The sequence below is a fragment of the Aspergillus lucknowensis genome, assembly GCF_044049455.1.
Source record: "Aspergillus lucknowensis strain CBS 449.75 chromosome Unknown BJX67scaffold_13, whole genome shotgun sequence".
NCBI classification, from domain to species: Eukaryota; Fungi; Ascomycota; class Eurotiomycetes; order Eurotiales; family Aspergillaceae; genus Aspergillus; species Aspergillus lucknowensis.
Window position 1 is genome coordinate 402,278 of NW_027263557.1, and position 24,378 is coordinate 426,655.

The 24,378-nt window shown below is 52.4% G+C and overlaps 10 protein-coding genes across 10 annotated transcripts; 6 read left to right on the top strand and 4 right to left on the bottom strand.

Moving 5' to 3' along the window:
* Nucleotides 1-195: 195 nt before the first annotated feature.
* BJX67DRAFT_46084 (folliculin domain-containing protein) lies at nucleotides 196-2,140 on the top strand. The gene is made up of 2 exons (XM_071035047.1): nucleotides 196-355; nucleotides 656-2,140. The coding sequence occupies exons 1-2, from the start codon at nucleotides 344-346 to the stop codon at nucleotides 2,012-2,014; spliced, it is 1,371 nt and encodes a 456-aa protein (XP_070887591.1). The 5' UTR covers nucleotides 196-343; the 3' UTR covers nucleotides 2,015-2,140.
* Nucleotides 2,141-3,203: 1,063 nt separating this feature from the next.
* On the bottom strand, nucleotides 3,204-7,657 carry smc4 (condensin subunit SMC4; the record flags this gene model as incomplete). Its single annotated transcript, XM_071032695.1, has 3 exons — nucleotides 3,204-3,299; nucleotides 3,354-4,184; nucleotides 4,232-7,657. The coding sequence occupies 3 exons, from the start codon at nucleotides 7,655-7,657 to the stop codon at nucleotides 3,204-3,206; spliced, it is 4,353 nt and encodes a 1,450-aa protein (XP_070887592.1).
* A 248-nt stretch (nucleotides 7,658-7,905) lies between these two features.
* On the top strand, nucleotides 7,906-9,307 carry BJX67DRAFT_349909 (ELYS family protein). The gene is made up of 3 exons (XM_071028791.1): nucleotides 7,906-8,094; nucleotides 8,156-8,385; nucleotides 8,440-9,307. The coding sequence occupies exons 1-3, from the start codon at nucleotides 7,941-7,943 to the stop codon at nucleotides 9,007-9,009; spliced, it is 954 nt and encodes a 317-aa protein (XP_070887593.1). The 5' UTR covers nucleotides 7,906-7,940; the 3' UTR covers nucleotides 9,010-9,307.
* Nucleotides 9,308-9,396: 89 nt separating this feature from the next.
* Nucleotides 9,397-11,673, top strand: BJX67DRAFT_46183 (FG-nucleoporin nup42). Its single transcript, XM_071035048.1, has 5 exons — nucleotides 9,397-9,662; nucleotides 9,717-9,812; nucleotides 9,907-9,918; nucleotides 10,018-10,072; nucleotides 10,125-11,673. Exons 1-5 carry the CDS (start codon nucleotides 9,617-9,619, stop codon nucleotides 11,419-11,421), a joined length of 1,506 nt encoding a protein of 501 aa, XP_070887594.1. The 5' UTR covers nucleotides 9,397-9,616; the 3' UTR covers nucleotides 11,422-11,673.
* A 75-nt stretch (nucleotides 11,674-11,748) lies between these two features.
* On the bottom strand, nucleotides 11,749-12,254 carry S10a (40S ribosomal protein uS10; the record flags this gene model as incomplete). Its single annotated transcript, XM_071031062.1, has 3 exons — nucleotides 11,749-11,833; nucleotides 11,908-12,131; nucleotides 12,216-12,254. 3 exons carry the CDS (start codon nucleotides 12,252-12,254, stop codon nucleotides 11,749-11,751), a joined length of 348 nt encoding a protein of 115 aa, XP_070887595.1.
* A 330-nt stretch (nucleotides 12,255-12,584) lies between these two features.
* BJX67DRAFT_46214 (ASCC2 family CUE domain-containing protein) lies at nucleotides 12,585-14,904 on the top strand. Its single transcript, XM_071035049.1, has one exon. It carries the CDS (start codon nucleotides 12,719-12,721, stop codon nucleotides 14,756-14,758), a length of 2,040 nt encoding a protein of 679 aa, XP_070887596.1. The 5' UTR covers nucleotides 12,585-12,718; the 3' UTR covers nucleotides 14,759-14,904.
* Nucleotide 14,905: 1 nt separating this feature from the next.
* BJX67DRAFT_46233 (fatty acid desaturase) lies at nucleotides 14,906-17,043 on the bottom strand. Its single transcript, XM_071035050.1, has 2 exons — nucleotides 16,671-17,043; nucleotides 14,906-16,616 (listed from the first exon to the last, which is right to left on the bottom strand). The coding sequence occupies exons 1-2, from the start codon at nucleotides 16,862-16,864 to the stop codon at nucleotides 15,155-15,157; spliced, it is 1,656 nt and encodes a 551-aa protein (XP_070887597.1). The 5' UTR covers nucleotides 16,865-17,043; the 3' UTR covers nucleotides 14,906-15,154.
* A 215-nt stretch (nucleotides 17,044-17,258) lies between these two features.
* On the top strand, nucleotides 17,259-19,528 carry BJX67DRAFT_379988 (phosphoribomutase PRM15; the record flags this gene model as incomplete). The annotated part of the gene is made up of 10 exons (XM_071032696.1): nucleotides 17,259-17,273; nucleotides 17,322-17,366; nucleotides 17,428-17,506; nucleotides 17,560-17,879; nucleotides 17,929-17,947; nucleotides 18,001-18,010; nucleotides 18,060-18,240; nucleotides 18,290-18,579; nucleotides 18,633-19,309; nucleotides 19,368-19,528. 10 exons carry the CDS (start codon nucleotides 17,259-17,261, stop codon nucleotides 19,526-19,528), a joined length of 1,797 nt encoding a protein of 598 aa, XP_070887598.1.
* Nucleotides 19,529-20,140: 612 nt separating this feature from the next.
* BJX67DRAFT_46378 (uncharacterized protein) lies at nucleotides 20,141-21,216 on the top strand. Its single transcript, XM_071035052.1, has one exon. The coding sequence runs from the start codon at nucleotides 20,285-20,287 to the stop codon at nucleotides 21,107-21,109; it is 825 nt and encodes a 274-aa protein (XP_070887599.1). The 5' UTR covers nucleotides 20,141-20,284; the 3' UTR covers nucleotides 21,110-21,216.
* A 107-nt stretch (nucleotides 21,217-21,323) lies between these two features.
* Nucleotides 21,324-23,076, bottom strand: BJX67DRAFT_371310 (dihydrolipoyl dehydrogenase; the record flags this gene model as incomplete). The annotated part of the gene is made up of 4 exons (XM_071031063.1): nucleotides 21,324-22,163; nucleotides 22,211-22,693; nucleotides 22,761-22,840; nucleotides 22,938-23,076. The coding sequence occupies 4 exons, from the start codon at nucleotides 23,074-23,076 to the stop codon at nucleotides 21,324-21,326; spliced, it is 1,542 nt and encodes a 513-aa protein (XP_070887600.1).
* Between the last annotated feature and the right edge of the window lie 1,302 nt (nucleotides 23,077-24,378).

The window sequence follows — 24,378 nt, forward strand, 5'->3', positions numbered from 1 at the left end:
GCGGCGATTCGGCCTTTATTATCGAGTCCTCCCCATGTTCTTGTGAGATCCATTCGGCCTCGTCTTCCGTCGTCTTCCCTTTCCACGCTTTACTTATCTTCTCCCTCCTCGCCTCCCTCTGTTCTTCCCTTCCTCCATTTGGGCTGCAGGAGGCTGGCCTTTGCAGCAGACACAAAAGACATCCATTCTCAATTCTCAACCTCGAGCTCCTCCATCTACCTTTCTTCTTTCCTCGGCACTGCGTCATTACCACTACTTCGGTTGAATTCGTCTCAGGAAGCATGTATTGCAATTATGGATTAGTCTCGTTGCTGGAAAGTGCTACGCGTTAATCTTAGTGGATATGGATTTTATAGTGAGTATTTTGCCCTTTCGTTCTATTCGCATGCCGACGCTTCTGTATATCACACACTGGTTTCCCTGCTCCCAGCATCCTGTGCGATTGCGTCAACACGGCGCTTCCTTATTGCTTTTTCCGTGGGTCCTGTTTTCTTCCGGCTGGGTCGGATCAATGCCCCCCAGGACGCGCTGCAATACAGCTCCAGGATGGCTGCGTACGACGCGGGCTCTGCACTCTTGTACTCCCCGAGGCTGGCTTCCCAAGACTCTGGGCATGTGTTACGGTCAGATCGGCTAACTATTCTCCTTTGTGCAGCTCTCTCTGACGCACTTCTGCGAGGTCCATGGTCCCACCTCGATCATCTGCTCGCAGGTCCTCCCGTTCTCTTGTTCGCAGTGTCATCCCGAGAACACAAATTTCTCCCCCGAACATACCCCCGCCACTTCTCACGAAACCGTTTCTTCCCACAGTTTACGCAGTCGCGCCAGCAGTAAACGCTCTCCTTCTTCGAGGACGGTAGCGAAGCCGGTTGACAATGCTGACAAACCTCACAAAATCGAAGATTACCCATACTTTGTGGAAGGGCAGTCGAATTCTGTTGAGACGCAGAAACTAAATGTGCTGGGAGGCGCGGACAGCGACACTTGCGCAAGCTGCAGCTTGATCCTCCCAGAGGATGTGAGCAAGCAGCTCCCTCCTGGCGCTCCAGGAACTGCCCGCAGCGACGGGAAAGGCAGAAATGGGAGCCCCGTCATGCGGTCTAGGGAGGTCGTTTACTCCTGCGGCACAGACCATTCCGAACCAGACGACAGCGTGTCTCACATCCACGGCTCCCTCCCCGACTCTTTACACTCATCATCCGTAGCGTCTGATGTCTCCTGCCACACGCACATCCTCACCTACCTCTCTCTCAGGGGACCCCCAAACCCCGCCGATTACGCCCTACTCCGACGTTCCTCCATTCGAACTCTTAGCTGCGAACTTCTTCCGCGCGGACTTTCCTCTGGCCCCTTGTGCTTCGGCGACTCTAACGCCGGTTACACTATCGCTTATATATTTCGTCTTCCCGATCACATGGCCCGCGGGAAACGGCGCAGCTATGCGCTCGTGGCATTAGCTGGCAAAGATTCGCGCAGAGCCTTCCGTGCTTGTCCTATAATTTTCCGTGCGTTTGATCGAATCGCAACCTCAATCTACAACGCGGCGGAAAATTTCCAAGAGGAAGAGAAGCGTCGCGATGAACAAAAAAACGTGACGGATCGATCTGCAAACCGACAGTACACTCCCGTTTCCTCGTTCCTCACCGGACGCGCGGTGGACCCGGATGGGCAACACCGCCGGCCTGGCCAAATCAGAGCCAGGAACCTGACAGAAATCGTGGGAAATCCGCTTCTCTTTGCTGAGATTCACGGAAGCTTTGTGGCCCTTCTTCAGCAACTCGGCTCTATGTTTGGGACTGCACCTGTTTCCGAGGAACGCTTCATCTGCAGCACGGTTCACGACGAGGCAGAACTGAATCCTCGTTCCTCAATTTCGTTGACCACCGGAAAAGACAAGGAGGCCAGGCGCTCTCCTCAGAAACACGACGATGGCGACTTAGGCCTCTCGAATTTAGACTTGTCCCCGGGACCGAAGCCTATTCCCATCGCCCCTCGACGCTCCATCGTTGCTTAGGCTAGGTGTCCTACATTACCGACGGCGTTGCGAGTTGCAATTGCTGAAAACTCTAAACCGCACTCCTATCGAACGCGCGATTCCATACTCGTCATCAACCTCTATCGCTGTCTTGTACTTGCAACACCCATGGAGGATCTTTGCGTTTCAATTTTTTTCTTCCTTTTTTTCTTCCGTTTTTCTGCATTTGCGCACGATATCAACATACACCACGGTTACGGCGTCTCTTAAGACAAGGAACGGAGTTTCGGATGTATTACGGCAAGCGTTTTCTTTTCTTTCCAAGCATTGGTGGACAAGCGCTGGAACTTCTTCATCTTTCGCTCGAGCCCCCGTCTTTACTTCATGATTCTTCGGGAAACACACCAGATCATCTGACCTGGTGTTTGCAGCCTGAGCCAAACTTCGATGCCGTTACGAATGCGGATGCGATGAGATAGGCGCCGGAGCGACACTTTGGCAGTTTGCTTCTAGTTCCATTTATGTATTTCTAGGGATACCCACTGAGGTTTGTTAGGTTCAAGTCCACAGTTTCGTCATTCAGATTCAAATTCAAATTCGGATCCAGATCGACTGTTTGTTTACTCTGATCTCTCATATTCCACCCTTCTCTTTAACAAGAGTAGTCCGCTCACGGTAGTTGGACCCCCCTTGCCGCACGTCACAGAGATAGCAGGGTCCAAACCCAACTCCGCCAAGCTCAAGCATCATAGCCTCTTCCCTCCCTGTCTCGGATGCCCAGCCAGAGTTGATGGGCCCCAAACCCTGCGAACCACGCAAGGGTCGCCCCTTGTTGATCGTCCCAGGTGTCCCTGTGCAGTGGAAGCTTATCGTGCATGCCGACGATAAGGACGTCCACGTATTGCTTTTTCCAGCCCGATTCAGACGTCGGTCGGGCAGACCCGCGCGGGCAGTGGGCTTTGAAGCTTGCAAATCGGTAGTGAAGGGTTTCCCCCCTGAATCCAGCTTCCTGCCATAATCGGAGCCGCGGTAATGTGAACGGTTTCTCTGGATTAGAAATAGACAGATTCTGAGGTCAAATGCAAGACGTCCCCGTTACCAGCTATCATATACCAGATCGACAAACTCACAAATGCACTACCATATATGACAGTCCCAGAGCACCATCCAACCCAGCCGTGACCAACCAACGCAGAAAATCAAGTATGTACAGATGCAAGTCTAACAATCATCGTCCTCTAATATAGTCTCTGTTCTCGATTGTCACGCTCTTTGTCATATGGCTGACCTTGTAGACACCAACAAGCCGGGAAGCAAGCTCGAACTGTAACAGAAGTTAGCGAAAGCCGACTCTATGTGAGTCCAGGGACCAACTGACCATGTTGTTTCTCAAGGAAATGACGATGAACTGGGCGTTCTTTGTCCTCTCCTTAATGTATGAGGCTACGATGGACACGTTGCGGAAATCCAAGGCAGCATCGATCTCGTCCATGACATACAGCGGCGTGGGTTTGTAGTGGTGGAGCGCAAAGACCAGTGCCAGACTGGAAAGTGTCTTCTCACCGCCGGACAAGTTACCAATATTCTTCCAGCTCTTCTTCGGCGGCATCACAGAGAACAGAATACCCTCAGAGAATGGATCCAAAGAGTCCACTAACTCTAGCTCAGCATTGCCTCCCATTGTGATCATTTGGTACATCTCCTTCAAGCGGAGGGAAATGATGCCAAAGCCTTCCATAAAGCCGTTGAGACGGGCAGATCGCAGTCCGTCGAGGCGAGATTTGGCACTATCCCGGCTGGATAGAGCGGTAGCTAGATCAGCAGAACGAGACTCATGCTCGGCAGCCCTACGGCGGTACTCGTCGATGACGGAAAGATCTATTGATGAGTTTTGTGTCTTCTCTTCGAGGGCGGCGATGGCTGCCTTCAAAGAATCCTTGTTCATTTCGGACAATTCGTCTTTTGTGAAGGTCTGGAGTTCAGAAGGTTGTTGCTCCTCGCCCAAGTCGCTGACATTCTGCAACGTCAGTTTGGAGAGTTTCTCTTGCCAATATCGACTGCGCTTTTCGTTCTCCGCCAAAGCTTTCTGGTTCTCTTCAAGCTTGTTGCGCATTTCGATCTCCGTCGCTCGAGTCTCGTTCAATTCCGCCACCTTTTCGTCCAGTTCAGACTTTAGGGTCTTGAGCTCGCTTTTCTTAGTATCCAAGGCCTAGTAATTGTGAGCTTCCGTACCCAACGTCACTCCCTTAGACTCACCTCTTGCGCTTCATCCACCTTGTCCTTCCACCCAGACGCGTCGCTGGCTTGGTTGGCGACGTCTTCGTTCAGCTTCTCAAGCTCTTCTGCTACATGAGCAAGTTCTTTTTCGGCGTCTGCCCGAGTACTTTCATGCTTCTTGATGAGCTTTTCGTTCTTCGACTTGCCAACTTCGGCATTTGAGATCTCATCGGCGAGAAGGCTGATTTGCTCCTTGAGCCCGTCGACCTTCGCCTTCTGACTGCGCAGTCTGACACCACCGACCTCCATGATTTTGTTCTGGAGGGCCTGGATTTCTTCTTCAATGCCACCCTTCTGAGAACGAAGATCTCCGATCTGCTCCTCGAGGCCACGGATTTGGTCTTCCAGAGCCTTCACTCGACCCGCATCCGTTTTGGACGGCACATGAGCGGCACTTAGCTCCTGAACCCGTCGCTCGGCATCGGCAAGGCTACGCTTGGCACTATCTATCTCGATCATGATCTTCTGGATCTTCGTTTCTGCTCGGGGGATCTCTTCCGATTTCTCGCGCAGGGCTGCTTCGACCCGTCGCTGCTTCTCTTGGAAGTGCTGGAACTTCCTCTCCATCTCCTCCAAGTCACTTTCCATCTGAGTCAATTGCTCCTTGCTGATATCGGCGGTCTGCTTCGAAGACATTGCGCCACGGGCAACACGAGTACCACCACCACTCATGGTACCTGAGGTATCGATAAGCTGGCCGTCAAGAGTGACGACTCTCCATCGTCTGGCACCATAAGCAATTCGGTTTGCTTGCTCCAAATCCTTTGCAACCAGGGTGTTCTGCATCACACTGTAGAATGCTGGAGCAAATTTCGGATCTTTAGGCTTAACTAGGTCAAAAAGCCGCGGGACGTTCTCGGGGGTGAAAATTGTAGCGAGGTCGCGCTTGGGGAGTCGGTCCAGAAGAATAAAGTTGGCACGACCAAGGCTGTTCTTCCGCAAATAATCGATACACTGTTGTCCAACCTCCACTGTATCCACTACCATGTTCTCGAGTGCGGGACAAGCTGTTGAGATAGCAATGTCGTATTGCTCATCAATGGTGCCGAGATTTCCCAATCGTCCATGGAATCCTTCAATACGGCCAGATTCCCTCAGACGCATGAGCCCAGTTAACACACTGCCACGGTTTTGTGTATTCGCAACACTAGCCCTGGCGTCTTCGGCTTTTTGCCGCGCGCTTGAGACGTGTGCACGAACCTCAGGCTCCTTGTTACTATATTTTTTGAGGTCGTTTTTTAGCTGTGCGACTTCCTCTTCAAGAGTTGACCTTTGAGCTTTGCATTCCTCCAAGTCCTCCTCCTTTCGAGAAATATTCTCTTCGATTGAGGAGATCTTGGATTGTGCTTCCTCCAGCAAGATAGCACCTGCGTTGCTCTTCTCACGGAGAATATCGAGCTCACTTTGGGCGACGGCAAGTGCAGATTGCTTTTTGTTGATCTTCTCATCCCATGGCTCAAGGGACTTCTGTTTCGCGGAAATTTGATCTGATAAGCCTTGGGTTTTGCCTTTCAGGCCGTCACGGATAGTTGAGAGTTCCTCCTCCTCGACCTCTACCTCTTTCTCGAATTCTGCAGTCTCTTTGCTCTTCTTGTTGATGTCGTCGGTGTGTTTCTGTACCAAACTCTGGCACTCTGACGCGGCAAGGCGGGCAGTCTGCATGGACTTCTCGAGTTTCTTCTGCTTTCCAACAAGGAACTTTTTCTTTTCCTCGAACTTTACAGTCTCCTTGTCGTACTTAGCCATTCCCTTTACCAATTCTTGAACCTCCTTCTCCATACGCTCGTACTCCTTAGTAGCACGCTTGTATGCTTTCTCCAATTCTTTGATCCCGGATTCATTTCCTTCGTGCTTTTCAAGCTCGAGATTCAGAAGTTCTTGCATTTGGAGGATCGCCTCCTCCGTAACGCGGAGATTGTCCGCACATTCGTCAATATAGATTTGATATAAGGCCGATTGCTTTTGGGCTATCTCGTTTTCCTCGCGAATATAGGCGAGAGCCATATCCTTCTTGTCAACCAGTGCGGTCTTCTCCTTCTCAACATGCTGAACACGGTTGTTCTTCTCAACGCATACGTCGTTCAGGGTCTCAAGCTCCGCCGCGGCCTCCTCAATCGGTTGCTTATACTTTGAAGTGCCGATGATATCTTCTAGGTATTCCAGGAGACCGTCCTCGTGTTCGTTGGCGGCCTTTGGCTTCATCTGGGCAATGGACTCGACTTCACCTTGTAGAATCAAGAAACGCTTATGGTCAAGATCGATTCCACGCTCTCGGAGTAGAGTCGTGACGGCCGTGAAGTTCGTCTCCTTGCCGTTCATATAATATTTGCTCGTGTTATTCTTGAACGCTTTGCGAGAGACAATCAGTTGGGAATCTGGTACAACTTCATGCTCCCCACCGGGGAGATCATTTATTTCCTGAAAATAAACCTCGACTTCACAAAACGGAAGATCTGGGTGGCTGGCGGAGTTGTGAATTAGTGCGGAGATTTTCCCCTGCCGCATCTTGCTGGCTCGGAATCCGAACACAAACAGTAACGCATCAATCACGTTCGATTTTCCGGACCCGTTTGGCCCGACGACAGAGGAGAACGAAGCGTGGAATGGCCCTACGATCTGTTTCCCTGCGTAACTCTTGAAGTTATTGAGAACTAACGTGGTAATTATGAGTCGGCTTTTGGGACCCTGCGGTTCCTCGGGCAGGGCGGGACCAAGCGTGCGCGATTTTAACATGATGTCCATCGGTTTCTCTAAGATGGTCGTATTAGGATTGATGATGGAGATCTGCGACTTCGGGTCCTCGGCGGGCTTCGCTGGGGTTTGGTTCACCGCGGAATCCGTGATATCGGCGAGTGGGGGTGCACTGTCTCGCTGGGAAAGCGGTTCAGGCTGCGGCGACAGCGAAGGCTCTGGAGTTGGGAGTGAGGACTGTTCCGGGTTGGGTGTAGAGGACACACGACTCTTGCGGGCCATACTTTTTCTTTTCATTGCCGCAGTACGTGAAGGTGATTCGGGCTCTTCATGCCCCATGCTCTTTCGCTTTATTGCCGTGTTTGGTGACGGGGATTCGGATTCGTTCTGTGCGGTCGCGACTGAGTCGCCTTCTTCACTCGGCTCTACGATCACGGATGTTTCTGTTGGCCCTTCTGTCCTCGATCTTCGCGATCTCCGGGGAGCTTGTGCAGTGGGCGCCTCGGACCCCTTCCGCCGGCGCGGCGCTCTCTTGGATGGAGCAGGCTTCTTTGGCACCGGTGTGTACTCCTCTTCGGCTTCTTCGTCTTCGTCGTGATGGGATGGAGTGGGGGTAACGTTGCCCGGGTCCTCCGATTCGGATGTTTCTTCGACCACATAGCTCTTCCGCGCGGTAGAGCGCCTAGATGGCCTACCTCGTGCAATAGATGCCATTATGCTGGTGGGGTATAATATAAAGCAAAGTGCCTCATCAAGACGGATGGAGACGAGATAGCTGACGTTCTGATGTTGATGGATATTGGGAAAAGCAATCGAGAAGGTGGGTTGTTTACATAGAATCCGGAACAGGCAAAGCGTCATTTTCTGCCACAACAACAAAAGAGGAACAGTCCTCATCATGTGACTCACCGCCTTGCGCATCTCTTTGCTGCTGGATGAAGAGGACCGGTAAGTGCTTGGAAGCTCCGACCAGAACCAGGAGATAAGTGGACTGACAATGGCGCCTTGGGAGGAATTTGACACCATATTCCATTTCAATAAGAACTTCACCTACGATGGGAAGGTGATTGAGCAGATCCTTTCCAATCGTCGCGCGCTCGAAAACAAGCTCTTCGCCGATCGGTTGCTTGAGCTCCTTGGTGTTCAAGCAGGTACTCTACGCAGTTCAATAGCAATGTCCTGGCGGGAAACTGATGAGAAATCTGTCTATAGTTACGAAGCTATACCCTCCCATTTCGAATTCCGACATCCGCACTCTCATACGCCACATTGTATCCTCAGATTTGGAGATCCACCAAAAGCAGAGCTTGATATACTACATTCTAAAAGATTGCCGAGCTCCTAGTGATGCTGCTACGCAATTCTCTCGAAGATTCCATCTACCAGAGAAGTATCGGCTGTTCATAGACGGGATCTGGAATCTTGATCGGCTAGATTTCAAGGTATGGGCTTTACAAATACCGTCTATCGTACCACCATTCCCTAACTGTGACCAGCGAGCTCTCGAGTACCTGACTGAACCCTCCATCATCCCAACATTCCCCGATGAGATCCTGTACACGCTCACTCTATCGCATCTTCCGAGGCAAGACGATAATCTCGTGATGGCATACTATTTGACAGTTAGCCCGCCACTTGCCTCCGAGAAAGCTCAAAGAGCTTTTATGGAGACCCTCTCTCGAGCAAGCATCACAGAAGCACTCTACTTCGCCCGCAAACATCACGACACCCTTCGACGGAATTATCTTATCCAGCTCATCGAGTTCGTTCACAAAACAGACGCTGGCCAAATGAGGAGTAGGCGGGCAATGGAGCTGATCACCCTTCCTTTTGACGACCAGGAAGAGGAATGGTTTGAAGACGCTCTGCTTCATGGGAATGCAAAGACTCTGCACGGTGCGAAGGACACAGTGATGATGCGGCGTCTTGCGACAGGAAAAATGGCAGGACTTTCAACTGAGTTGCAGTCTCTGGGTGGGAAGAAGATCGATGGGCTGAACTGGGATATGCTGAAACAAAGTATAGAGCCTACGCGGGCGTCGGCTGGGGGAGAACAATCCTCGTGAAGAAAACTGAATATTCATTATGCCTCTGGCTCGGAGCGGGCGTTAAACCTGAATTGCATTATTTTCTGGAGTGGGCTATGCAAGGGAAGGCGCAATACAATGGTTTCAATATGCCTCAGTACAACTATACCCCCAACGAATGGCTGTGCATGGCAATTACGACTTGAACTGTCTGTTTATGCTGTCCTATTTTAACCCCTAAGTACCCAAACAGCTTGCTGGGCCTACTATCTAGGTACTATCACTTTCGTAGTCGTCGTATCATCTAAAGGTTGTTGAATGGACGCATAAATTACCAATACACCATCATACACATGCTCACAGATTTCCGGGGCAAATGACTCCTCCAGAAGCGGGTTGTATTGTCACAGCCCACGAAACGAGAGTCGAACATTGACCCATTCATTTCAACAAAGCCACCATCCGCGGTCTTTCAAGCATCTCTTTTTCATACAAACCAGTTTTATCATTGAAATCTAGCTGCAACCTCAGATCTTGATCTCTCTTTAACATGAGGTGTTGAGTGGCCAAGGACTTGGAAGTGAAATCTCGAGACACGCCGCGCAAACCAAATACAGCAGCCAGCCTCCGCCCAATTCCAGACAATATGGTCATCTGCACTTATTTCCAACAAGGCCGATGCAAATACGGAAGTAAGGAATCCGCGCGACGGCGATTCTCTTGGATGTGTAACTAAGCGCTTCTAGATCGATGCAGGTTTGAGCATCCCGGACAACAGCAGCAGACGTTCCAGAGTGGAAACCGCTTCGGCGCACTCTCTGGAGGCGGCGGTGGCTTCAGCAGTATGTGCCTGTATCTCTCGTAATCATTTGTCTCGTTTTCCGTTTATCTTGGATGCACCGTGTTTCGTGGGGCTGAGTGAAGCTGAGCTCGAAGCACCCTGCTGCGGTTCGAATCCCAGAACGTGGTCTCAGCCGCCTGAAGCACATCCACTTCGGATTTGCGAAACAGGCCAAGGCTACGTCGATTGTGACTAATACTCAAAAGGCCGTGCATCTTCAGGGCAGAGCCAACAACCACAGCAGTCGCAGCAGTCGCAAAAGTAAGTTGGATATATCCCTCCGCCCATCTAGCGTCGCCAACTAACTAGGCAGCGGTTATGGTGTAAACGCAAATGATATCAAGACCGACTTGACCCCCGGCAAGGGAAGACCGGAATGGATATTCTCCTGCTATGGGCCCGGACGAAATGCTCCAAGACAATTATTTGGAGGTCCGCAACGAGAACTGAGCTTTGAAGAGCTCCGGCTACGGCATTACGAAGCCGCTGCATTCGGGAATCCTGGTCCAGCAATCCAAGAGGCTGAGACACTCTATAGGGAGGCTGTGAACCAGATGGAGGTCGTCTTGAAAAATCTCGACGCAGCTGTGAGGTACATCAACGATGGGGCCAACGAACATCCAAACAGAATTGATATCACAAACGGCAGTACGGGCACGAGCACTGGGCAAGGGCCTCCGGCGTTTGGTCAGCAGACGCCCACATTTTCGGCCCCTGGGTTTCCTCAACAAGCACCCCGTGAACCGTCTTTCGGTCAGTCGTCCTTCATCCAACCATCCCCCGGACAAACATCTGGCTTCGGCCAACCAAGCGCTCTGGGTGCTGCATCTGGATTTGGCAAACCTTCATTTGGACAGTCTAGTTTCGGCCAGCCCAGTTTCGGCCAACCGTCATTCGGACAGCCGTCGTCACTAGGAGCCTCACCCTTCGGTCAAGCATCTGGCACAGCGACCCCGTTCTCCCAAATCTCGAGTCAAACCCAAGCTCCAAGCAGCGGCTTTGGCCAGCCCTCCCCATTCTCCCAGGCAGGCTCTGGTTTTGGTCAGCCAACAATGACCCCAGCAACAACAAGTGGCTTCGGCACCCCCTCAGTGACAGGAAACCCCTTTGGCCGAGCGCCAGCTTTCGGCTCGTCGCCTCCATTTCCCCCAGGAGTCAAGCCGCCAACACTCCCACCGTTCCCTGGGCTTTCAACTGGGAATGTTTCACAACCTGCCCCAACAACATCCTCCGCCCCGGCGGGTACCGGACCAGGGGCCATATTGAAGATCGAAAACTCCAGTGATCTTAATCCTATCCCAGCTCTGAGTGGAGAGACGGTGCGCGATCCTTTGTCTAAAAAACTATTGAGGTGGAAAGGGCAGCCGGTAAAGTACATTGATGGTGCGCCCTGTTATCTACATCCTCAAGACCAGAAGACGGCTGTTCGGATCTTCTTCCCTGATGGCCCTCCGGACGAAGCGAGTCTACGGGATGCACATGCGAACCCCGAAGACTATACCTCAGAAGTGACGGAGCAGTATGAATTCTTTGCCAAGAACGGATACTTTAAGGATGGAGTTATCCCCAGCGTACCTCCCGAGACGAAGTGGGTTAGCTTTGACTTTTAGACTCGTTAACCGTTGGGGCTGTTTCCTGTTAAGACAACCTAGGATAGTTTTTGCGATATACCAGACGAAGCGTTTGAATGGTGAATCTTCCCACCTACATTTACGACATTCATAGCATTCAGTCTTGCTCTCAAAATTTACAACACTACAAACTACACGAAGGCAACTGAGCCAAGATGAAACATTTCCAACTTTTGCATTTTTCAGCCTTGTTTTACTGAGTATCGAGCAAACATAGCGCAAAGCCTTGTGCAAGCCCATCGTTACCCACACCAACCCAGTTAAGGGCCGGCAAGCGCTTGATTCCCTTCTTCCAGAGTTAAACCATTAGGCGGCGATGGTGACCTCGACCTCAACGCCAGCCTCGATGTTGATGATGATCTGCTTGACGGTCTCGGTGGGGGCGAGGAGGCTGCAAAACTGATTAGCATCACATCCTCAAGCACATAGCTCACAAATATTTGAGGCGAATGGAAGGCAACATACTCAATAAGGCGCTTGTGGATGCGCATCTCGTACTTGTCCCAGGTCTTGGAACCCTCACCGTTGGGAGTCTTACGGGTGGAGATGTGCAGGGTCTTGGTGGGAAGACGGACGGGGCCCTTGACTTGGAGGGACTTGGAGCGGGCACGCTCAATGAGGGCGGCACACACGGACTCCAGGGCGGCGACCTTGCGAGAGGTGAGGGTGATACGGATCTTGTGGACCTTCTATATTGCGGAAGAAAGACTGTTAACGGGTATTCATTATGATTTGGGTCGCTGGTTTCCGTATAATGGGGGGTGGCAACGTACAGGGCCCTCGCCGAACTCCTTCTCCTGCTTGTAAGACATGGTGACGGTGGTTTTGCGGTTGGGAGGCCGGTTGACTGAGAATGCTATTGATCAATCAGGTTGTGCCATTGTGATTCGCGATTAGATGGGTGCCAAAGACATACCGCAAATGAGGCTATATGCCAATCAAGACCTGAACTTCGAGGCTCGGTAAGGTGATGATGGCCGTGAAGGTGAAGCTGGGGATATCGTCGTTGTCGGAGTGGATGCGATCAAAAGCGACTTTTTCTTCTTTTGGCAAATTTCTTGTGCGCGGAGGCAAGTCTTGGCGCTCGCGTATCTGGAGCTAACCTGATTAGGCACCGACTCTGGCAACCTCGAGGAGTCTGATACAACGCAGAGGATGAATCATAATGACCGCAGCCGCAAATGGATGTGAGTGCGAAAGGGATATCTTCCTTCTTTTCCTCCTCCTCTGATCCGCTGATATACGATATTCCTACTTTGGCTCCGTGTTGGCGGTCATGACGGCGTTACCACCCTTGGCTCCACTACCACCCCAGGAAGTGCGGAAGTCCATACCATCCGAAGAGTGGGAGCTCTATATTGATGCGTGGGTGCTGCTACTCGGATCTCGGCTGAAGAATTCGGAGTCGGTTTTCAGAGACTCAGCTCCAAAAGATGAATCTGCGATTCTTTTCTTGGCTTCGTTCTACCACCGACTGGCTACCTCTGGGGGTGGACTCCATCAGTTTGGGACGAAGGCGAAAACGTTAAGGAGACTCTGCTTCCTATTGACAAGGAGATTCCTGCTGGAGATTACCACGCCCCCTGCCGGTCTACTGGAATGGACCTATCTCGGTGAAATGTGTTGTTGCTATCCTTCGAGTTCGGCTTTGAAGAACCTCTTGTCCGATGCATGGGATAAGCATGAGGAAGCTCTGACATCGAGTCTTGAGAAAGGAAAATTGTCAATTATCAAAAGGCTATCCTTGCCCGACTCTACTAGCACTTCTAAGGCCGTTGCCGACATTCGACTGCTGACCATTTTGACCTCTTCGCTCCCCGCCGCGGGGCACGTACTCATGGCGGGATCCGAGTTTCTGGATACTCTCGCGGACACTTATCAAGCTCACAACCGAGGGGACATGCGCAGGACCTTGGTTGCCAATGTGTATGTTGGTCTGACCTCGCTACTGAAGGTGGCCAAACCTAAACTCTCCCTGCTCCTCGACCAACTATTTGGCTTGAAAGCCAGTGCCGGCATAGGTACGCCAAAGGTTAAGAAAGAGCCCACGCTCCTCTCAGACGTCATCTGCAGTTCAGATCTTCTGGCGCGACTAGAAAGATACTTGGTCACACAACCCCAGAAACGCGGCCAGGATCTGGTCTCAAGTCTCCGCTCATATCAAAATGAGTGGAAATCATTCCATCATCGCTACCAGAAGCCAAAGAAACGAATTTACAAAGGCAAAGGAAGGGCATCAGACACTCCGCCAACAGCTGAGCTGCACGCCCACAGAATGTCTTTAATCACCCAAATCCAAGATCTCTTCCCAGACCTTGGATCCGGCTACATCGTCAGGCTTCTCGACTTCTACGGCGACAACCCAGAGATGATAATTGCACACCTCCTTGACGGCTCTATTTCTCCCGAACTCCAAGATCTCGACAAATCAGAACAGCTTGCTACCAGTACAACAGCATATCATGACCCCCTCCCTCCTAATCCAACACCCCCCACAGAACCCCTCCCAACCCGCAAAAACATCTTCGACAACGATGTCGACCTAGCCGAACTCGCCCGCTCCGATCAACCCACCATCGCCCTCCGCTTCGGCCGCGCAAATCCCACGCTAACGGCCGACGACATCCTCGCAGACCGCGACAATCACGCCGCCAAGAAGGCCGCTATCATCTCCGCCCTCGCAACATTCGACTCAGACGATGACGAGCGCGACGACACATACGACGTCGCCGACGTCGGCGGGACCGTCGATGCGACAGACGACAGCACAGCAACAGACCGGAAATTGACTGACGAACTCGATCTCATGCTCCTTCGTGCTTACAAGTCTAACGCAGCCCTATTCTCCCGCGATTCAGGCACACGCCGCGGACAGCCGAGGGCGTCTCTCAAGCGCGAAACTGGAATGACCGATGAAGCGATTGAAGGGTGGGCCGTTATGTTATCGCGAGATCCAGAGCGGTTAGCTAAGCTCGAAGACAAACTGGCCCTTTCTGCAGGCCCCGGTATGGGGATGCCCCAGCCCGAGCTCGCTTCTACATCCTATCGTCGACCGAAGGCTTCGGGGGACGCGGAATCCGAAAGCGGGACTGACGCTGAACCAGCGTATAATCGAGGCGGTTCTGCATGGGGTCGTGGTCGCGGCGGTCCAGGGAGGGGACGAGGTCGGGGTCGAGGAGGAGGGGGAGCGTCCGGAGAACAGAATACGGCTGCCTCGCGGCAGAGGAAGGAGGAGAACAAAGCGAGCCGGGCGAACCATAATCGGCGGCAGCAGAGAGCAAAGAAAGTTGCCAGGGCGGGAGGGATGGCCGGGTGATAGCCTTCCCAGAATTACGCATCGGTTGGGGTGCTCTGACGAGATTTTACGATTTTGCTGCTATCAGTTCCTAGTCATATTGTAGATAGGACTATAGAGCTCTATAATTGCACATAAGATACTTTACGCCTTTGTGCAAGGATATATACACTGATAACGAGTGCCAGCCACTTTAGAAGAAATGGAGTGAACAAACTATATTAGGGCATTATCATAAAAGCATGACATGTACATCAGTGGGTATGGGCTCTAGTAGGCTCTAGTTGATCACTTAGTTGACGTAATCACTAGAGTCATTATATTAACTAGTATAGGTATGTCCAACAATGTGAAACTGCTGATGTTAGGCAAATAGAGGTCCACAGTCCTATCATAATCAAGGAACCGTGATATCGTCTAATGATGGTCAGAGAAAACGCCCTGTTCGGCACAGGACTTTCTACACTCCTCTAGAATCCGAAGTTGGTTCGCAACGTCGCCAAGCCTGCTGATAACCTCCTTATTCCCGTCAGTGAACGTAAACAGCGCATACGGAATGCCCGTGTCGCGGCAGAATTCCAGGATCAGGTTCTGCGTGCGGCGTAGGTTATGGCGCGGAATTCGCGGATAGAGGTGGTGGATTGCTTGGAATTGAAGACCGCCGTGGAAGAAGTCCAACCATGCGGGGCAGTCGACATCCATAGTTGTGCGGAGCATCTTCTGAGGAAACGATTCGTGGACGCCAAGATCCGCGGTTGACATGGCGAAGTGGGACAGGGTAATCTGCACATGGACTGGCGCAGTGACCATGTGGGAGATTAGGAGGAAAGATAAACGGCTACCCCATGTTGGGATCGAGCGGTAGAGCACACCATAGCCAAACCATGTCCAGAAGAATATCTGGCCAACGATTTCGAACCAGCGGTGCCACCACGCGGGCCCTTTCCTCGGACCCTGACCAAGGATGAGATATTCCCAGCTGAGACGGTAGAGGTTGAAGCGACCGAATAGGAGGATTGGGTAGTATAGGTAGTCCTGATATCTGAGCATGAACTTCGAAAACGCATCGAAGTACATGATCCGGTCGTAGTAGGTGCTCCGGAGGCTCTTGAAGAAGCGGTGCGAGATGGCGAAGAAAGGCATGTGCTCAATATCTGGATCATGTTCAGGCTCATTTGTCACAATATGATGGACGTTGTGGTTCCGTTTCCACCAGCCAAGGCTCAGTCCGCCAATATAGTCGGCGATGATATATCCAATCGTGCTGTCCAATTGGAAGTTGTGGGTGATACCCATGTGGCCTGCATCATGTACCGTGAAGACGAGTTGGTGCCACAGGCATCCCAGAAAAAAAGCCGAGGTTGAGTACCAACCCAGGAGGAGGAAATAGTAAAACAAGCCCGCGAGCAGGGTGTACCGACAGCTTTCCACAAAATATGAGAAATAGTTGCACTTGTAGAGACCCTCTGCTTCGATGCGAGTGTTCAGCTCGCGGTACCTCCGTTTGATGTCCTCCTGGGTCTCCGTGTCAAGAGAGGGATACTTCGCGGTATCGAGGGCGATTTCCTCCCGAGTCCGCGCGTCGAGGAAGAATGGTTTCGGCTCCGAACCTTCGCTGTCTGGAGTCGAGGCAGATGTTCGGGAGGATACAGACCGTCGTCGGCGAAGTCTCGGAGCAGCGTCCACGGCATCGAAAATGGGCGACGGGGGCTCGGAGCTCTCCTGGCCAGAGGTGTCGTCCTCCTCGCTGTACACGGCTTTCTCGTCGAAAGGACGGAACTTCCCTCCCTGGATCGGAGGAAGAAAGTTCAGCCACGGCCCTTGGATGCGGCCGATCTGAAAAGCCAACATGCGTTGGCGGGCTTCTTGAGAGTGTAGCCTTTCCCAGGGCATCCGTTAGGCATCCGCGATTCAACTGGGTCGGAGCACATACGCATTGATTTCGTCCGTCGCATCCCTTCCAACCATGTGCTTGATAGACTTTTCTCCGCCAGGATGGTACGGTATCCATGAGTCTACCTTGAGAACGCGGTCATCGAAGATGATGACATGCTTTCCCTCAGCTATCTGGCCCTCGATGTACCGCCGGGACAAGAGCGTTTCCTTGCGGGATGGTGCCGGAGCCATGGCTGCAGCTGATCAGGCTCAAGAAAACGAGATGTATCCTACTCCGTTGTAGAATCAAGCAGAATCAGCTTCTGGCCCGGATCGAAAAGCAAAGTCCGTCGGAAAGCGAGGAGGAGAGCTCAGAAAGCCAAAGAGCGGTGGCTGAGGGACGAACGGGTCCAAGCGGGGGAGCCGAAATGAGAATTGAAACATGCCGCGAGGATCAGACACGGATCCATCCAGCATCCATCATTCCACAACTCACAATTACTGTTATCCAATCCTTCGGGTTTGGACGCTTGGGGGCTTGGGCTAGTCGAGTGACCGACCGAGGATAATCCTCTTAGCGTCACATTTCTTTGATCTCTCTCCCTCCCTCCCCCCTCCTTCTCGATCCTCCATCGACTGATCCATCATGGCCTCCCTCGAGGTAAAGCTTTCGATCCAGCACCTCCTGAGTCTCCGTCTGACTGTGTAGGCTTCTCTCTCCCCGCTGATTCAGAGATGGCTCGAGTGGGACCAGGTTAGCGGATCTTCTCTGCCACCCTATGCTTCTCTATCAAAAAACAACTAACGTCTAGCAGGACCCCGTTACACGCTCGGAAATCGAGCAGCTGCGGGACTCGGGGCAGGCCGCTGAGCTGGGAAAACGCCTTCAGAAGCGTATGTGCAAAGGGACTTGGGTAGCACCCCCGCTCCTGCTAATATGGGTCCAGGAATCCAGTTCGGGACGGCAGGTCTCCGTGGTCGCATGGCAGCCGGTTTCTCATGCATGAATTCTCTGACAGTGATACAAGCATCGCAAGGCTTAGCCAAGTATCTGAGGGACAATCACAGCGATCTGGTCCCGCGCGGGGTGATTGTCGGCTATGATGCCCGCCACAACTCAGCGAAATTCGCAACCTTGGCTGCGAATGCATTTATAGCACAGGAAATCCCAGTATGGTTTCTCTCAGGGCCAGCGGTGACGCCGGCTGTGCCTTATGGGGTGATGGATATGCGTGCTCTTGCAGGCGTCATGATAACAGCCAGTCATGTAAGTTCCCTTCCAATAGCATCGGAATTCGGGGCTAAACAAACCACAGAACCCAGCGCAGGATAATGGTAAACCCACCAAACAACTTTTGTTTTCTCGCTGCTAACACAGTTCTCCTCAGGTTACAAAGTGTCTGGTTCCATCACTCCAGAATTCCTTTTCGGTTCTAACATCTTTCAGCTACTTCAAAAATGGATGTCAGATCAACTCTCCCATGGATAAGGAGATATCCGATTCCATCGACCAAAATCTCGAACCGTGGCCCAACGCCTGGACCGATTCGCCGGATGGCGCTTTCTTCCACCCAAAAACTTACGAAGAGTTGCTGCCACGCTATACCACACGAGTTTGGCACTACTCTGTACAGACCCCTCCACCCCTGACGCCAAAGCATACTAATGTCTTTGCAGAAATCCACGGTTCAGGACTGGATGTATCCGCGGCCATTTGTCTATACACCTTTGCACGGCGTTGGAGGACTCGTACTTCCAGCCTTGTGTCGCTCACTCGGTATCACCGATTTCACAACGGTGGCGGAGCAAGTTGAACCAGACCCCAACTTTCCTACTTTACCGTTTCCAAACCCTGAAGAGTCCGGAGCGCTAGACCTTGCTGTCGAAACGGCAGATCGAGAAGGTAAAACCCTGATCATCGCTAACGACCCAGATGCAGACCGGTTTGCCGCTGCGGAGAAGGTTGAGTATGTAGACGTATAGCCTAGCTCTTGATCAATAGCAAGCTAACCTATCGCAGGGGCTCATGGTTCTTCTTCACCGGCAATCATATGGGTGCTCTTCTTGCCTCACATCTCTTCGACTGTCTTGAAAACATCGATACCGATACGCGGGTTGCGGTTCTCAACTCGGCGGTCTCCACCACCATGCTCGAGAAGATGGCAGCGGCTAAGGGTATCTACTTTGAAGAATCTCTCACAGGATTCAAATGGATGGGCAATACGGCGCGCAAGCTAGAGGAGTCTGGATACTACGTTACTTTTGCGTTTGAAGAGGCTCTCGGCTATATGTTCCCAGAGGTGTGCTACGATAAAGATGGCATTACGGCAGCGATGGTCTTCCTGTCTGCGCAGGCGCGATGGGCCACTCAAGGTCTTACCCCCTACACAAAACTGCAACAATTATTCGCCGAATATGGGCACCACGAAACACTCAACAACTACTTCAGATCTCCTAACCCAGATACAAGCGTTGCTCTGTTCGACTCTATCAGAGCCGGTCCGTTCAGATCTGAAATGAGACTTGGGCCATTTAAGATCCACCGATGGCGGGACATGACGGAGGGCTACGACTCTGGCACAGAAGACAAGTCACCGAAGCTCCCAGCCGACAAGGGCAGCCAAATGCTGACACTGTGGCTTGACCGCGACGTACGATTTACAATCCGCGCCTCAGGCACAGAAGCAAAGGTGAAATGTAAGTTGCTGGCTCCATGCAATTTCAAACCATTGCAGATCTAACATATTCGCGTCAGACTACATTGAAAGCTGTAGCTCCTCCCGCGAGCAAGCTACAGAGGCCGTCTGTGACACCCTCCGGGCTATTCTGAAAGAATGGATCCAGCCCTTCTCGCCTCTGTTGACCTACAACAAACAACTTCCCACATCATCTGGATATATCCTTCGGCTTGACTAAGTAATCTAGCGGTTAATTAGACATACATCTTGGATTCCATAGTCATGGCGCGCCGCCATTTAATGAATTTCGGATAGGCCGTTCTACATTTCACCCTTTCCATCTCAAACAGACGAGTATCGTGGCAGACAGAAGCTTGCCTGCAGTCTGCCCTTTGCCCGGCAGATGCATGCTTGCTAGGATAGCCCCAGAACAAGGCAGCAAACAAGCTCCCTGTGTCACACAGCATCCAGACCTGTATGAAAGGGACAAGGCATTTTAGGCTTTTGGACACAAATGCCTCGCCTTCTAATGTATCCACTGGCAGTGTATAATTCCCTCCCCCGTTCTCCTCTCACAATCTCTTATAATCCTCTCCCAAATTTGAGTACAACATCAATGGCTATCCGCCCACCCTGTTGGTATCAGCATAGAAACAACAGCACAATCCCGACATTCTGCCGCCCCTCCCCAGCGTCCGACAGCATAGATACAGACACCGACACCGAACCAGAATTGGCAACATACACGGAAGCAGAAGATATCCAAGCATCCACCGACCCGTCCTCCAGCGACGACGAAGCAGATACCGCCATAACACCGCCACCATCACCTCCACTGGAAGCAGACGAGCAGACGGAAATCGAGATGCATCCGCGCGGTCGGAGCCGCAGACTACGCAGGGTAGATTTCGTAGAGCGCGGGTATGTGTTCTCATTCCTTCCCATTCTGATTTTTGTCTATGTTTATCCAAGAACTCAATCCCCAAGCTAACCGATGACTACGTACCTACCTACCCCTACATGGGGATTGGGTACGGTGTACATACACACATACAGCTGGCCAAGTGATGAACGTAGGTCCCCACGCTCGCTTTCGCGTTCGCACTCGCATGCCTGTACTCATTTCCATCCTCAAGTCCACAACCATGCCCATGCCCATGCTCGCGGGCACACCCATGGGCACAGCCACGGCCACGACCCTCCACCCTCCTGCTCCTGTGCACCCACTTGTTCAGGGACCGATCACAGCTACGATCAACACGTTCATTTCGGCCCCTGCGGAGGCGGAGGCAGATGTGGCCAGGGGAGGACATCTTCGAGGCATAGAAGGGGTTGTTCCTGGTCGCGGTCGGGATGCTCCACTTGTGAGGATCGGTGGGGTCGTCAGTGCCAACCCCAGTGTCAACCCCAATGCCGGGATAGGGAGATCCACTGCAGCCCTTCTGGTGGTGCCTGTACCGGTGAGGAGATAAGCGCCAGTGCAAGCGCAGAGGCGCCGAATATCTCTGTCCGGGCCACGGCACAAACGCATAACAATCGTAGTCCCCACCGCTGTCGGAGTTGCTCTCGTCATTGTGGGCGGTGCGATGGGCAGTGTCAGGGTGAGCGTGAGCGTGAGCGTGAGCGTCATTGCCGTGGGCGCAGCCCGGGCGGGCAAGAGATTCATTGTTGTGTTTCTGTTGGCTCCGCGAGAAATTCTAGACGTGGGAGATGTAGAGACCAGTGTCTGTGTCGTGGTTGGGGTCGATATGCCTATGGGCCGCCTTTGCCTGTTGTTGTGGGTATTGCGCGAGGAGGTGGTTGTTGTGCACGGTGTTAGATGAAAGAAGAGACTATGAGGTTGGGTAGGCCGTCCTTTCTCGACGTGGGAACTCTCAGAAGGTAGTCAGTCTATGATCAGTTTAAGCCTTTTATTCGTAACTTAATACACGACAACCAACATAGGAAATATAATGATGCCAATGCTACATGGAGATGACTAGCATGGCTAGTCGGGAGATACAAAATTGGTCGGGGTTATCAGGGGGGTGAGGCTAGAAGTGGATGGCCTTGGAGTATGTGGCCATGGCGGCCTCCTTGAAGGCTTCAGCGAGGGTAGGGTGGGCGTGGCACGTTCGAGCAACGTCCTCGCAAGAGGCCCCGTACTCAACGGCAAGAGTGGCCTCGGCGACCATCTCACCGGCATTGGGGCCGATGATGTGCACACCAAGAATGCGATCGGTCTCAGCATCGGCGATGAACTTGACCTGTCCCTCGGTCTCGAGGTTGGTCTTGGCACGGGAGTTGGCGCTGAAGGGGAAAGTGCCGACGCGGTATTTGATGCCAGCGGCCTTGACTTCCTGCTCGTTCTGACCAACCCACGCGACTTCGGGGTGGGTGTACATGACGCTGGGGATGGCGCCATAGTTAACGTGGCCGTAGCCCTTCTTGATGTACTCGATCGCTGCAACGGCCTCCTCTTCAGCCTTGTGTGCAAGCATGGGGCCGAAAGTGCAGTCTCCGATAACGCGAATGTTAGAAACCTTGGTGCGGTATTCCTGGTCGATCACAAGGCGGCCCTTGTCGTCCTTCTCGATTCCTGCGTTCTCTAGTCCAAGACCCTCGGTGTATGGCCGCCGGCCGATAGCGACGAGGACGACATCCGCATCCAGGGTCTCCTCCTTGCCACCCTTGGCAGACTCCACGGAGAGCGACACGGTAGCACCGCTGTCGTCACCCTTCGTGACCTTGGTGCCAGTCTTGAACTTGATACCCTGCTTCTGAAGGATCTTCTGGGCCTGCTTAGCGATATCGGCGTCCATACCGGGACCACCAATCTGGCCCAAGAATTCGACAACGGTAACTTCGGATCCGAGACGAGACCAAACGGAGGCCTACAACGTCAGTACGAGAGAAACCACAGTGAGCTGAGCGAGCATACCATCTCCAAACCAATGATACCACCACCAATCACAACCATCTTCTTAGGAACCTCCTTGAGGGAAAGAGCGCCGGTGCTGGTGATGATTCTCTCCTCATCGATGTTCAGACCGGGGAAGGGTGTGGCCTCGCTACCAGTAGCGATGATAATGTTCTTTCCGCGGAGAGTCTGCTCACCACCGTCGATGAGGTTGACCTTGACAGTGTTCTGGTCGACGAGGGCACCGGTACCCTTGACGTAGTCGACACCGTTCTTCTTGAATAGGAATTCAATCCCCTTCGTCAAGCCATCGACGGAAGTGTCCTTGGCGGCCATCATCTGCTCGAGGTTCAATTTGACGTCACCGACCTCAATACCGCGCTTTTTCGTGTCGTGCAGGATCTGGTGGTAAAGGTGCGAGTTGTTGAGTAGGGATTTTGAAGGAATACAGCCGACGTTGAGACAGGTGCCTCCGAGGCGGCCGCGCTTCTCGATACATGCGGTCTGTGCCGGAAAAGAAACGTTTAGTGCATACTGAAACACGGAGAGGTACGGTAGGTCCCATTCTCACCTTGAGGCCTTCTTGGCCAGCCTTGATGGCAGCAACGTATCCAGCGACACCACCACCAATGATCACAACATCGTGTTCACCTATACCGAGCGCATCCAAAGATTAGCTGGCAGTCTTTCCGAAGCGTGGGTCACATCTTCAACCAAACTCGCCGGGGGCTCATGGGCTGCGACATACCGGATTCTGAGGCATACCCGCGGCTAGAATGGAGTATAGGGAGAGTAGTCGCAGGGACAAAGTGTGAGGGAACAGGTTGAGGACGAGCAGAGCGGATAGCAGCCCGTGGTGTCGTCCGCGGTAGTAGACTCCGGAACATGGCGAGAAGGGTGACGGGGTGGAGGAAGGGGTGTAAAGGTAATTAATACGGCTATACAGAGTCAATCCTCCAAGGAAACACGCTGGGAGGAAAGAAGAAGCGAATGGCAAGGGGGACGAAGGTTGATCGTTGATCGCGGAAAAGGATGAAGCTTTCAAAACTGGTTTCACACCTGCCAGCAAAAAGAGCAAAGGCTGACGGTCCGGTATTGTGACCGTATCGCGGCGTATGGAAACATCGCAACCACTCAGCGCCGCATTAAATCGCGCATTGAACAACCTCGCGAGTCCAGCACTCTCAGCTAATCTGCCACGGGAAAGAAGATTACGAATAGGGACACTTTGAGGCTCGAAGCGCATATGATTGATCTCTTGAAGCATTACCATCAGTCGATCACGACGTCGGCAGCGTCCTACTCGTAGCTTGTATTCAACGTTACGGGAATATCCGGTCAAGCGGAAAGCTCCGTGCAGCGGATAAGAATAACCCCTGGCGGGAAATCCATCGAGCTTCATCACTCCACGGAGGGCTCTGTACCGAGTACCACTTCGGAGTACGAGTAAATGCTTTTGTGAACCCATTTTATTCCGTTGCAGTCTCTCCATGGAAGCAACGCGGGTTCTCCGCAGCCGCAAGTACCCGCGGGTAACGAACGGCATGACGATGGCTATCGTCGGCGTCTTGCATTGGGATCGAGCTAAGGTTGGAGTCTGGGGTTGATCTTCCTGATGATGCAATGGCACAACTTCAACCGCCGCTAAGGATGGAACATGAATCCGATACCCGCGGACATCGCTTGTTACTACTGATATCATCCGAATCTCAGTTTTGTTACTCGCATTTCTGCTGATATATATCCGGCGGAGGCAACCACGTATGCCTTCCGAGTTCCTTTATTTCCGGCACGGTTCGTACGAAGAGCAGATGAAGCAAGATTCGTGCTATCGGACATGTTGCTAGATACTGTGTTTCTTTACTAAGTTTTGTGCAACTGTCAAGAGGGAACAGCCTCGGTTGGCGTGTACATCACTGGAGGTACTATGTCTTCAGCATGCTATAACCACACTCAGCACTCAAAGAAGCGCTTGGAAACAATCTCAACTCCCTATCGACCTTGAAAACACGGAAAGCCTGCTGGGAGGTCTTGTGGTTCCTCAATATCTAGTGAATAGCAGGCTGTAATGCGACCCAGTATGATAGGGCTGGGTGGGGGGTGGCCACCAATACACGCCACGATGCGATACATCCAGAGCACTTGAAGAGTTACCAGGGCCGGGATACCGTAACACCCGAACCTTGACC